The 14,431-nt window shown below is 36.8% G+C and overlaps 1 protein-coding gene across 1 annotated transcript in view; it reads left to right on the top strand.

Moving 5' to 3' along the window:
* Positions 1 to 14,431, top strand: part of LOC126755280 (protein sax-3) — a 236,083-nt gene that overhangs the window by 172,350 nt on the left and 49,302 nt on the right. The window contains exons 6-9 of the mRNA XM_050467729.1: positions 6,167 to 6,436; positions 7,911 to 8,188; positions 9,315 to 9,516; positions 10,461 to 10,543. Coding sequence (XP_050323686.1) covers positions 6,167 to 6,436; positions 7,911 to 8,188; positions 9,315 to 9,516; positions 10,461 to 10,543 — 833 coding nt within the window. The remainder of the gene's footprint in view (positions 1 to 6,166; positions 6,437 to 7,910; positions 8,189 to 9,314; positions 9,517 to 10,460; positions 10,544 to 14,431) is intronic.

Here is a 14,431-nt window from a genome sequence, read left to right as displayed (position 1 = left end):
TGATTAGAGAGCGCTCGTTCCAATTTCTCGAAAGCCATAACATGTTCGCCTGTCCTTTTAAAAATGTGTCCATACTTTAATAAAGTTGTTAGTGACTTTGCCATGCACCCGTAGTCAGGGATTACTTTTCCGAATAATCCTGTCAAGCCAAGAAATCGTCTCACTTCATTAACGTTGATCGGCTGTGGAAAAGCTTCAATAGATTTCGTTTTCTCTTGACCAGGACTTATACCTTCTTGGCTAACGACATGCCCTAAGAACTTCACTCTTCACGCCATGAACGCACATTTGCTTGGCTTTAATGGTAGCCCCGCTATTTGTAAGTCCGTTATGTTATTAACTCGAGCGGATCGAAAATCAATTAACTACCCAAAATTCTTGGACTATTTAATAAATTCATTCTTTATGAATAAAATTAACTATTTTAACGGTGGTATCCCGAAAAATTAGCAAATATCTATTTATAATTATAATACCTCAAATATGTATGTAGTTCCAAAAAAAGCCGTTAATTGTTCCAATACTAAAGTAGTTATCATTAAAACTCATTGAAAACCAGTAGCAACCGCGCTCCCCAAATTAACTGCTGCTATTTCAATAGATAAAACTTTATTACACAACTGATAAGCCAATCGAGTTCATTAGCATTGCATTAGGAGTACACACACAACCCTAAAAATAGAAACGGCGCAAAGCACAAATGTCATTTATTCGCCTCTCAAGGCATTAAATTAACCTTTTTATTGCACATTCGCGCGCCACGCACACACAAACGAATATACACATACATAAGTATATGTATATGTAGCATAAGTGCCTGCATATGTAAATAATTGGTGGCCCCCTACTGGCGTTAGCGACATGCGCACCCACACACACACCCAGACACTTACACACACGCGTGCAGCCCTTCAGGTGCTTTTCGAACAATTGAAATTACATGCGAAGCGCTTGTAGGCGCCACTCAAGCAGCGTTGCCCAAGCGATCGCAGACAACAGCGCAAACAACAACAACAATTAGAATACACGTAATGTAATAGAGAAACGAAAGCGATAGCAACGGAAGTGAAACAGTTTGAGGGCGATGAAGGGGGTGCCACTGGCGTTCGTATGCATGTGTGTGCGGGGGTTGGCCCTGTGTATGGAGTTTGTGGTAGGGAGGCCTGCCGTTGACGCCACAAATGCTACCCACGCTGGGTGAGCCACTTAAATATGCGCTTATGAATATTTTGGTGGCTTTTCACTGCAGCAAGCATAAATATATTGAATGAAATGCTCAGTTGTGAGATCAGATAAATAATTATATATGTATATAGAACACTTCGTTGCTGCTTGGCTGGTGAGGCCGCTATCAACACACATCAAATTGTACACAAAGTGATATGAGTATGATTTCGTTTATAGGAAAAAAATCGATTAAGTAAATAAAATTGTTTCGCAGCAACAAAAACAACAACTACAACAACAAGGTGTTGGAGTATAGGTTGGGCGTGTGTGCGCTGCTCGTGCTGTGTGAACTTGCGCACATGTGTATTTGCTGTATTTGTGAATGTTTGATGGGTATGCGGGTCGCTACTTTTGTTTACAAATAACTGTTTATTTGCTTGTGATTACGCTGGAATCAATGAGCTTTAAAAATGAATATAAAAGCGCTTTCACACGACATGTATCATAATAAAAAAGTAAACAGGAAGGGCATAATGCTTTAATGCATTGTTTGAACTGAATGATTTTGTCGGCAGCATTGCACTCTACTGCATTAGAAGGCAAAGGAATCGCATAAAAAATATAAGGCGCTTTTCGTGGAAGAACGCAAAGCTTAAAATTCATATTTACACAAAAACATTTACTTATCTTTTTATAAACACAAATTCAAAACTAAAGCGGTTAGTTAACGACGTGCAGTCTGGCTTTTATCAGAGCTAATTTCAACGAGAAAAGTCCTAATATGGTATCTGTGAATATTCAATAAAAATATCTAATTTATTTAACATTTAGAAACAAAAATATAGTTCAGATAAAATTATCAAAAAAAAAGAAGATGACTGCTGGCTACAACAACTTTCATTTCCACTACCGAGCAGCCACTTGAAGAGAAAAAAATATCAGATCGATATCTCAAAAACTGAGGGACTAGCGTACATATATACCGACAGACGAAAGAATGAACGGACAGACGAACATCACCAGATCGACTCATCTCATCGCATAATGATAGGGTCTCCGACTTTTTCTTCCGGGAATTACAAACTTCATGCCAAAATATACCGTGTTCAGGGCTTAATAATAATAAACACAAATACAACATAAATAAATTGTTAGAATAACAAATTTTTGAATTGTTAGACGTTTCGAAATGAAAGTTTAAGCAGTCACATGCAATTTTGATTTCGTCATTTCCAAACAATTGGCAAAAATATCGTTAAAATAATGGAAATCGGCGAGGTCGACCATGATGATTTTTGATTGCTCTGAAGATAAATATTGCACAAAAAACTGTTCTGAACCATTAAATATAGCTGAGTGCGTAAAGCACCTCGATATATGGTTTCTACACGAGTTCCGCATTTTGAACCTAATTACTATTTTCGTCCATTTGCTTAGTGACACAAATATCGATACATTTGTGAAGTGGACGGTTAATGGTGATGAGAAGTACATTCTTTACGACAACGGCAAGCGATAACAGTCGTTGTCGAATCTCGGTGTGTCCGCGAAAACGGTGGCCAAGCCAGCAATTGGCAGGGAATTATTTGCTATGAGCTGCTCTCCCTTTGCCAAACTATAATTCGGATCTGAACTGTCAACAGTTGGTATGAGAGAAACAATCGCCCAGAAGCCGCAAGATTTAAGAGACGGGATAGGAATTATGTTTCAACGCCTAGATGTACATATGGGTAGTGAGACGCCATAACCACAGGGAGCTTGGAACTCCTTTTCCATCTATATTATAATCCGGACCTGACACTAAGTGATTAAATACTATCTGTTCCTCTCTATAGCGAAGGATTTAACTGCTGGAAAATAAAGCTCAAGTAAAGCTTATGAAAGTCGACGGTGCCAATTGTTTTGGTTTCTATGAAATTGAAATTATGAAATTACCTTCAAAATGACAACAAAAAAACAGGATTTTCAATAAGAGCACTACAAAAGCTACAAAAATTGGGATATCATTGAAATTCTTTATTCCTGTGAAAGTACATTCGATTCCATTACGTATTGAACTCGTTTATTTTTTTGCATAGCTACCACAGACACGCTTGTAGAAGTCCAGACGCTGAACCTAATATTCGACAGTTATCAAGTATAAATCCACCGATAGTGCTGCAATTCGATTCGTTCAATATTCGTACGAAGTTCATCAATTTTCGCTGGCTCGTTGGCATAGACCATAGACTTGACGTAGCCCCACAGGAAAAAGTATAACGGCGTCAAATCGCAGACCGAGGCGGCCAATTGACTGGGCCACCTCGTGAGATGAAACATTCACCAAACTTGTTTTTCAAAAAATTGATTGTATCCTTCGCTGTGGGGCTTTTGGCGCCATCCTGATGGAACCACATATTGTGCAAGTCCATATCATCCTATTCAGGCCAAAAATATTCGGTTATAATTGAGCGGTAGCGATTTCCATTCACAGTAACGTGCTGGTCTTGATTATCACGGAAGAAGTACAGGCAATGACGCTGCCGTATGCAATGGTGATTCATGGAATACGAGTGGATTGTGTCTGACCAATAACACATATTTTGCTTATTAACAATGCCATTCGGCCATAAATGAGCCTCATCGCTGAAGATGATTTTTCGATAAAAATTCACATCATTTTCAAGTTGTTGCTCAGCCCAATTCAAGAACATAAACGATTCTGGTGGTGAAGCGGCTTCAGCTCTTGCAACAATTTATTCTTGTAAGGGCGTAGGCCAAGATCTTGTCGCAAAATTTGCCACGACGACGTCACAGAGATGCCCAACGCTTGAGAACGACGTGTGAGAGACTGATTGGGTATTCCTCAATTGATGCACTAGCGGATTCAATATTCTCGACACATGGGCACTTCTTTGACTCACACTGGCACAGGAATATTTTGTACTGTTCGTGTGGATTAAAACTTTTCCACTAGACGCCCAAATATTGATCTAATAGGACGATTATGACGACCTTAAATTGAACGAAGCGCTCTTAAAATTGGGGCCACTAACTCAGAATTTTGGTAGTAAATTTGAATAATCTCGACTCATTATTGGACCGTATCCATGATGAAATGGCAAACATTACTGAAGGGAAATCTCAAAAGAGCGGGAAGAACTATGGCGTTGTTTTTTTTGTATGTAGTGTCTTTATTAAAAAACCCTTATTTTCTTCAATCCATAATAATTATTTTTAGTCAAAACATAACTCTTTGATATGATTGAAAATAATTATTTATATTGTCAAATTGGCTCCAAAATATAGGCAACATTTTATGTTACTACTTCATACAGAAAAATTTTCACTGTCGAGTGATTAAATACTTATTTACTCTAACATCAATATCAGTCAAGACTTTTACAATAAAACCAACATAAATAATATTTATAAAATATGCAGTTTTATGAAACAAACTCTAATGATGAAAGAAATGAAAACTAATTCCGATTTATATATCGATTCGTTTTTTTTTCTTTTTGCGTTCAACAATACAGAAATGAAAGGACATGAAAATATGTTTTTATTTTTATTATTAGGTCTATAACTTTGCTTCCGCCGTTTTTTTTTTTTGTAAATTTAAGGCTTTATTGTAAAAAAATATATTAATATATATAATTTTTTAATAAAACAGGTGTTTTTAACAAATTTGTATTTTACTCTTAATCTTTTGTACTTAAATATTTTTTTTTTTGTAATTTTTAGGTCATATCACGAGTTTAGTTACTCTCATTTAAATATCTGTTTATATGATCAACAACACATACATACATATATGTATGTATATATATTTGCACTTCTAAAAAGTATCACCAAAAGCTAAAAATTGCAAAAACTGTAATTTCGCTCGGTAACGGGAGTAATTAATTACTTTTACCGCCACTAAAAGAAACTCGAACAACAGTGATAAAAACGTGAAATGCACTAGTTATTTGTATATATGTATGTATGTGTGTGTATGTAGTGGCATGTGAAAAGTTTAACGAGTGGACAAAAAGCACTGCTGTAAACTTTATCTCATTCACAGCGAGTGTCTCCCATAAGAGAGAGCACATTAAAAGCTCTTTAAAATAGTTGACCTGTTAGTTTAGTGGCGTTTTTTCACCGCCTCACACAAACATGCTGCAATGTGAGAACACTTTTTCTTGCAACACGAAACTTTTCATTGCGTGCTAAAGCAAAAATAAAATAGAAATAAACGAGAGTATAAATATAGAAGTCAAAATAAGAGTAAATTAAAGCACGAGTAGCAAATTGCAGGCGAGTAGTTTAGACTACACCAGAAGAAACAAAAAAAAAAAAAAAAATGTACGAAAAAGTGCAACAACAACACAAGTGGCGCTTTGAGAAAAATAGTTAAGATTTTTTCTCATTAACCCGGAGAAGTACCGCTCTTTTATGAACTTAAGTACCAGTACTTAGCAGGACAACAGGAATTACCGTTAGCGTTGAGAGTGACCAGCAGTGACAGCGCTGCTGCTGCTGCTCCATTTTATGTGTGTATGGGAGTGTGCGGGACACTTTAAAGAAACTTAAAACTATTATTGGAAAAGTTTTGCCGGCTCCAGTCTGATTTCTGGCGTGGGTGCCCGAGTGACAAAAGCAGCGGTTTCTCGCAGACTTATCCACTTGCAGAAATCTCCATTAACTTTTGCGCTGCGCCACTTTGCTTAGACCGGAAGTGCTATGTAATTGCTATTTATGAGTAACGGTACTTACGCAGACAAAGCTCGGTGCATTGCATAGTTGTCGCTTTAATTGAAAACTTTATTAATTTCGCTCGAGTATTGCTACTACTACATACATACATACTTTCATAGACAATCAACCCTTTTAATGTGAACTTTATATATTTTAGTAGAACTGAATTTTATCTGATGCTCTCGAGCTCATAATTTTTCAATTGCGCGTACTTGTCGCTTTTTAATACGATTTCATTTAATTTTCACCACTCTCTTTCTTTCCTTCTCACCCGCAGTCAAGCCGTACTTCATGAAGGAGCCGCAGGATCTCACCGCACTCTCCGGCCAAACGGTGCAGTTTCATTGTCTCGTAGGCGGCGATCCACCGCCGAAAATACTATGGAAGAAGGAGGAGGGCAACATACCGGTGGCGCGAGCGCGCATACAACACGACGACAAAAGTTTGGAAATCACCAACATTTCGCCAGCCGATGAGGGCACCTACGTGTGTGAGGCGCACAATAGTGTCGGTCAAATAAGTGCACGCGCCTCGCTGACAGTACACGGTAAGTACATTGTTATTACTATATAAGAGAGCGGGGGTGTGGGTGCTTGGAGAGTGCAAATTTTCTAAATTTTGCTATTAATGGTGTGCGCGGGTACAACGCGCAGTGAGCCGGAGGCAAAACTGGTCTAGTGGTTTTGAATGAGTACATGGTAAAATGGGCGCGTAACTTTTCTAATTAACGGTTTTTGTATGAAATGGTGGAGTTCGTGACTAGTATAATGTGAAATTAGTAGAAAATAAAAATTATAACTAGAATTTGCTAGCGAAAAATTTATAGATTTTTTTTGTTTAAAAAAATTAGCGTGACATTTTCGGTAATAATCCATAATAAAATATTATGAAAAGTATACTTTATCGTATGATCAAAATTGACCCGGACTGGTCCAACAGTCCATAAAAAAATTAATGTGACATTTAATGTAATTAAATATTTCTAATAAAATAACAAAATAATAAAATTTGACAAATATAATATACCATATGATCAAATTTGACCCAGACTGGTCCACACAACAGTCCATAAAAAAAAATTAATTTGACATTTTCGGTAAATAAATTGTTCTAATAAAATATTTTGACTAATATACTTTACCACTTGATCAAATTTGACCAGGACTGATTCATATAACAGCCCATAAAAAAATTAATGTGACATTTTATGTAAATAAATAGTTTAGTAAAATAACAAAATAAAAAAATTGTATAAAAATAATTTACCATATGATCAAATTTGACCCGGACTGGTCCACGCAACAGCCCATAAAAAAAATTTATGTGACATTTTAGACAAATAAATTGTTCTAATAAAATATTTTTACAACTATACTTTACCATGTGATCAAACTTGACCCTGACCGAATCGCAATTTCGGTGAGTGTACTTCATCACGTACACAAGTCCATCCAACTCTGTTACTGACGATAACTTTGAAGCAGTTCAAGAAGCATTGAAGAAGAATCTCTACGTTTCTAATGGATCGACTCAATGCCTTTTGGCTAGTGTTTCGGGTATGAAGCATGTCAATGCTAACCAAGGTGTCAAAAAACCTGAGTTTTATGTTAAAATGACGTCGAGTAGATAACGCAAAAGAGGTACTCGACAATATAGCTGAGGACCTTTCAATCATCTAAAGTACCACTACAGGTGACAAGGAAAGACACTGAAGGTCATCTCAGCAAAGGCTCAGTACAAGTGTGCGAAAAGTTGGACTTAGCTTTAGCCTGCTCTTATTGGCTCAGAAACCTATTTTAAAATACTTGAAAAAATAGTTCTTCTTGTCAGTCCGGGTCAAATTTGATCTGTCAGTTCACTCTAATTAAAAATATTTTTTAGACTTTTGCCTTCCATTTACCAGTTGATTTTTAAATTAAAAAAAAAAAAAAGTTATATAAAATACTTTATAGTATATATGTATAATTTAAATTAATTTCTTCCGCCTTTTTCACACACACATTTCCCTTCCATTCTTACAGCGCCGCCCACATTCGTTGTGAAGCCGCAAGACAAAAAGGTCGGTCTCAACGGCGTTGCTCAGTTTCCTTGCGTTGCCGATGGCAATCCGCCGCCATCGGTGTTCTGGACAAAAGAGGGCTCCTCGACGCTGATGTTTCCCAACAATTCGTACGGCCACATGCATGTCTCCGTCGAGGGCACACTGCAATTGAGTGGCGTGCAAAAGGACGACGCCGGCTACTATGTGTGCTCGGCCTTTAGCGTGGTGGACTCGACGACGATACGGGCATTCTTGCAGGTGAGTGATGGCCATAGCGCAACAGACAAATTATATATATGTAATATATTTATGCATAAATATGTACGAGTTGCACAAAAGTGCTTGGCAATTGTAGGAGTAATATGTGCTAGCCAAAAAAGTATAAATTTGTATATATGTATGTTATCAAAATGGCACATCAAGTGCTAATTGAGCCCGATAGGGCTGCACTCCTACCAATATATGTATGTGTCTACGAGTATATACACTGCAACTAGTATCATGCCAGAAATATTTAAAATTCATTCTCTTTAATTGCATGCTCTCTTTTTGCAATTTAATTGGATCAAATTACCTTTGCTGGCCTTAAAAGAGTTCCAGTTACGCTTTTTCCACCTTTGAAAATATCTTTTTCACATTTCATTGCTGAAATTTATTTTTTGCCATAATTTATTTTTCAATACCAGCATATCATTTGGTCGTATTTGGCAGCCTTTTCAGTTGTCCTTACGGCTTTGAGTTACACATTGTCATGACGAGAGACAATTCGTACGAAATTGTAACCATGGTTGCCTTTGTGCACACAAAGGATTGTAATTTTACAAATTTTTTTTGTGCATTGTTTTTGTTGGTGAGCGCACAAATGGCTCCGGTTAGCAGCTTCAATGGAAAATGAAATTTACAAAAAATATTCGGAAATTCTACTTGCCATCTACTAATAAGTATGAACTTAAAATCCTAAAATAATTATAGAATACCCAGTGGAAAAAATTTAGGCAATATGCTTTCTAAAATTACCTTGTCCAAGTCAAATTATTTCTGGTATTACTTACTGCTATATTTCCAGTCTTTATAGTAGAAAAACTGTTGAAACTTAGCAAAAAAATACTATCTGTAATCATTAAAATTTTAATATTTTTTTACCAAAAATCAGCAAGAGAATTAAACATTCTTCCTTCTTTCATTCCCAGCTCAACAGTTCTTTTGACAACTGCTCACTACTCATACTTAATTAAATTTCTGTTGTGTGAATTTTAATATCCTTATTATTTGGTTTCTGCGTGTGCCCCTTTGTCTATTTGTAGGCAAATTTTACATCTGCCTGCTAACAACAGCTTTGTTATAATGAATACCACATTCTTTCTTGTCTTATTTGTTGCTATAGGTTACCTCTGTGGATGACACCCCGCCGCCGATCATTCAAATTGGTCCCTCAAATCAAACGCTACCTAAAGGCAGTGTTGCCATGTTGCCATGTCGCGCAACAGGCAATCCAACACCACGTGTCAAGTGGTACAAGGATGGCACAATGCTGCAGAATGGCAATCGTTATACAATAGTGCAGGGTGGCTCGTTGCGTATCGATGGTGAGTAATGATGAAAAATTGTATTTATACCTGTTTCATTAAGTCTCAGTAGATAGAAATTTAAATGAAATATTGATTAAATACTGATTAAGAGTAGAAATAAATCTGCTTAATTTAATATGTACTTTATTAGCTAACACTTTCCTTCTATGTTACTTAAATTTTTTCATAAAAATTCAATTGATATTCAGATATAATAACAATATGGGACATAGCAACGGGTGTGCGTCTCGGCTAAAGACAAATTATGCGCACAAATGTAGGCAACATTTTAGTTATTTTATTTCGTGCTAAAATAAAGCTTGCCAACTTTTAGGCTGTCTCCAAATAAGTGTATTTTTAATTGGCAAATATTTAAATCACTGCTCTATTAGTCATAAATAAAGTTTACTGTTTACAAAAATAAGAAATTACAGTTTTCAACATTTGGAAACAAGTTTAAAAAATATATATTTTATTGTCTACAACTTTTCTTTTTTTCCTGAGTTTTTTTTTATGAAAATTGAGTTGATATTGAGATATAATAATCATATTGTATACAGCAATAGGTGCGCGTCTCGGATAAATACAAATTATGCGCACAAATGTAGGCAACGTTTTCGTTACTTTATTCTGTGTTTCGTTTGCATGCTAAAATAAAGCTTGCTTACATTTAGGGTGTCCTCAAATAAGTTTGGTAGCGAAGTAAACCGCTTAGAGCTATTTTTGATGGGAAATACTTAAATCACAATTCTATTTATGTGTTAAATAAGGCTTACAGCTTACAAAAATAAAACATTTTAGTTTTAAACATTTGAAAAAAAGTTTCAAAAGCTTTTCTTTAATAGTAAAATCCAAATTTTGTAATAAAAAAAATTCACATTTAAAATTAATTTGATTTGAAACCTCGACCGTTTTAATAATAAAATAATTTAATTTTTCAAATAATTTTTCTTTCCTTTAAGACTTACAACAAAGTGACTCCGGCCTATTTACTTGCACCGCATCGTCAGAGAGTGGAGAGACCTCATGGTCAGCAACGTTAACGGTACGTTTCAATTTCTATTTATTATTTTACCAACTTTGTCACAAATAACTGCCAATATCACATTTTAAATATTTAAAGCTAATTACAACAAAAATATGATATCCAACAACTAACACAAAAAAGCCACACAAAATTCACAAATTAAATATTTATCGGAATCAGCTGTCGTCGGCAAACAAAATATGCCACACGATATCCTAATAAGCTCGCCAAAATGAGCTTTTAATATAATATTTATTTAAAGGCTTCGCCTGTGTGTCACCACACTTTAAAATCTCGCCCAGCCCTCTTGACACCTTCGCACTCTGCGGCACATACGCACAGACACAAGGCTGCAGTTGTTGTCAGGCTCTCATAAATTCAATTTTATGGCATAATTGTCGCGCCATACCACAAAATGGCAATAACTGTAAATATGCACATGCTCACATGCACATATAGACACACAAACTAATTCACACATAAATATTACACATGTGTCCTCCATATATTTGCGCTTCAATTTGCCTTTCCACGGCCTGCGTCCATTCAAAATATTGCAACAAATACTCGCCATGGCACGTCCTATGTCCAATCACTGGCTAAGTGACCCAAGCGTGCCACAGCTGCGCAGCCACTTCATCTACTTTGCCCCCATTTTGGGCGGTCACTGTGGTTTGAGCGGACTTTTATGCCCGCTGCTGCTCGGCTCCTCGGCTGCTCGTATATTTAAATCCTCATTTTGCGAGCGTCCATGCAATCGCCCGACTCGCAGGCTTGTTAGCTTTCAGGCAGGCTGGCAACCGAGCTAAAAGCAATAAATGTTTAAAATTAATTTGCTGTAAATGTTGTGTACTTTGAATTATGCACTTTAATTTTAAAAGTGGTCGTGGCCTCAGCTAGCGTAGGATATACATACAGTGGTGAAGAAGAAAGTGAGTGCGGGCGCAGGAGTGTGAGAACGGAGCGCGCATGCAAAATATAGCAGCATTAATTACCGCGCTGTAATTTATAGGCTATTAAGTTTACCCGTGTAAATATTGTATAAATGTCCCGGCTGAGGTATATTTATGCAAATACAATCAATCGATATCGGCGCAATGAAGTTAGTAAAAAGGATGCGAATATTTAGTTGTGGAGAATTAATATGTATTAGTAATTGAGTTCATTAGGAGCTTTTTCATATTTTTTCCTTTTTACTTGGCAGGCTTGTTGTGTAGGATATTTATGCTGAAATATGGCTTTAATATAAATTGAAATCGATGATTTATGGCTGGAGAAGATTAAATAGGGGCGGTTGGCAAGAGTGTGGTTAATATAGTAATAGAGGAATATTTTATAGGTTTGGAAAGTAAGTAGCGTGAGAATGAAGTATATGCATAATTTCATAAATAGCAGTTCAGTCGCTTTCTTCAGAGGTGGATTGAAAAAAACTGCCTTATCTATGGATCAAAAACGTGAAATTATTTGTCCACCGAAGTTTTCTCTCAATAAATCGATTGATTGATGAGATGTGTGGGAAGTGGCGCCGGCTTGTTGGAACCAAATGTCGCCTCAGATCACGAGCTTGAATTTCAGGCATCAAATAGTCGGTTATCATGGCGCGGTAAGGTTACATTCTCATCGACATCAATTTCGAAGAAACATGGACCGATGATTCCACCGAAGCTCATAAACAACGCCAATGCGTTGGTTTTCTAAGTAAAATGGCAAAGCAACTTGAATCTTGAGCTTTATCATCACTGAATAAAATTTGGCGAAAACACAATCTTCTGGGAACTTTTCAGGAGTACAAGAGCAATTTTGCATACCCATGGTTCAATGAAGATCTCATGAAATGGTTATCATTCACAGAATAAATTTTGCGAACGGCTAGAGTGAACTTAGATCACCCGGATCTTTTGGGAACTTTTTTTATTGACAAACCTGGAGAGGTACATAAGAGGACGAAGCGACTGAAGAGATTAAAAATGGGTCTGCATCGAAGGAGGAGCTAAACTTGCACATAATATTTTGTTAATGCTTTGAATTTAAAATCTGGAAGTGGGGATCCTTGAAAGGGAAAAATAGAAATTCATAAATAAATAAACACTTTCTTAGAAATAGAAAATTTGCAATACTGTTGGGGAAAGCTTCGTAGTTATGGACAATAAATTTTTATTCAGATCGTCCGCTTGTGTACAGATGAAGTCCGAAAATGGTTCAGCGTGTGACTAAATTGTGAAGAAACTTCTTTAGAACCTCATATTTATTCAGACTGTTAATGGAACTTTCAATACTATTCTAGTTTTGTTGAGTAACTTAAGGATTAAGCTCTTTATTCTTCAGTAATTTGGGCAGTTTTGAGTTTGATACACAACACTTTTCATTGCAGCAATGCAGTTTGGCGCAAGCATGATTATTATATAGTATCTTGAGAAGCAGATCTTTTCAGCACTAATTCCATTTGGAAGAATCATCAGTACTAAAACTATTTCCTCGAACGCATGAGCTATTAAAACTAACGTGCAACATTAACTTTAAGTACCGCAAGTGATTTTAAGCACCAAAAATTAGAGAGAATTGTGCCCAAAGCAGAAATGCTAAATCTCTGCGCATCAACGAGTTTTCGTCAAAATTTACAGCCGTTTGTTGCGCCACCAAATATTTAATTGTGCATAATTCCGCACAAACAACAACAGCAGCAACAGCATACCAATGCACACGAAAATGCGTCAGCACAGCAACAAAAATGCGCGGCGCTGAGCAATGAAAATATTTTAATTTGCATTTTCTTGATGCGAAATTTGCAAAATTTACTGGCGCACAAATAAATTCAGCGGAAAATCGCTGAGCCGAAAGCGATAAAGTTGTGCAAAAACTGCAAAACAAATGTGGCAATGTTGAGCGATGAGGCATGCTGCCGCCGCTTGTCGGTGGCAAGCAGCGCTAAGTGGCGAACAGCAAGTGGCAAGTTGTGTGTGGCGCATATGTGTGTATGTCTAATATGCCATGTAAGTGCGTGAGTAATAAGTGAGATTAGTGCGTATGCTTGTGCAACGCGCTCGTAAGTGGCATTTGTGGCATGTGGCGCAAAAATACTCACTTTATACGCCCTGCGTTTGGCAAATCAAATTTTTATGATGCATACCGCAAAAGTTCTAAAGCAGTTGCAAATATTTTATGTACTCGTATGCGTGGCAAACATACAAGCACCTACATATACATATATATACATATGTGTGTGTTGCAGATGTGCATATGCAGCTTGTAAGACACATGTTAAGCGCGCTGCTAAACAAATGACGCTAATTTCATGCGAAGCAACAAAAGCCCATAGCTATTGTTGTTGTAATTGTTTTTCCTTTTTTTCCTTAATATTTGTTCACTCTGCTCCACTCGATATTCCATGAATCTGCGCATACTTTTAGTTAGCTGCGCGCATACTTTGGCAAGTATTGCCAACATCAAAGTGCAAAGTAATAAAGTTTTTAAGGAAGAGCATAACTTTGCTTGGGTGAAATTTTGAAGATGATCTGCATGAATTTAGCCTGATGAGAGCATGGCGGTGAGTCATGGCAGAAATGAGTTGAAGCGGTTGATTGCTAGAAAATATATACACACATTTAAGTATATACTTACATACATATTTATATTAGGGTGGGTCATAAAAAATAGTTTTTTTGTTTGGTACTCTGAGAAATGGGCATCTCGATGAAAATCTGTCCGCCCAGAGCTGGAGTGTTTTCGTCCGTTCGGACAACATGACCTAGCCAGCTGTCTTTTAATTCGTACAGCTCATCGTTCCATTGAATGCGATATTCGTCGTGGCCAACGAGCAAAGGACCATAAATCTTTCGCAGAACTTTTCTCTCAAAACTCGCAACGTCGACTCATCAGTTGTTGACATCGTCCAAGCCTCTGCACCAT

This window comes from Bactrocera neohumeralis, chromosome 4, assembly GCF_024586455.1.
Source record: "Bactrocera neohumeralis isolate Rockhampton chromosome 4, APGP_CSIRO_Bneo_wtdbg2-racon-allhic-juicebox.fasta_v2, whole genome shotgun sequence".
Classification (NCBI taxonomy): Eukaryota; Metazoa; Arthropoda; class Insecta; order Diptera; family Tephritidae; genus Bactrocera; species Bactrocera neohumeralis.
This window is presented reverse-complemented; position numbering and strand designations above follow the sequence as displayed.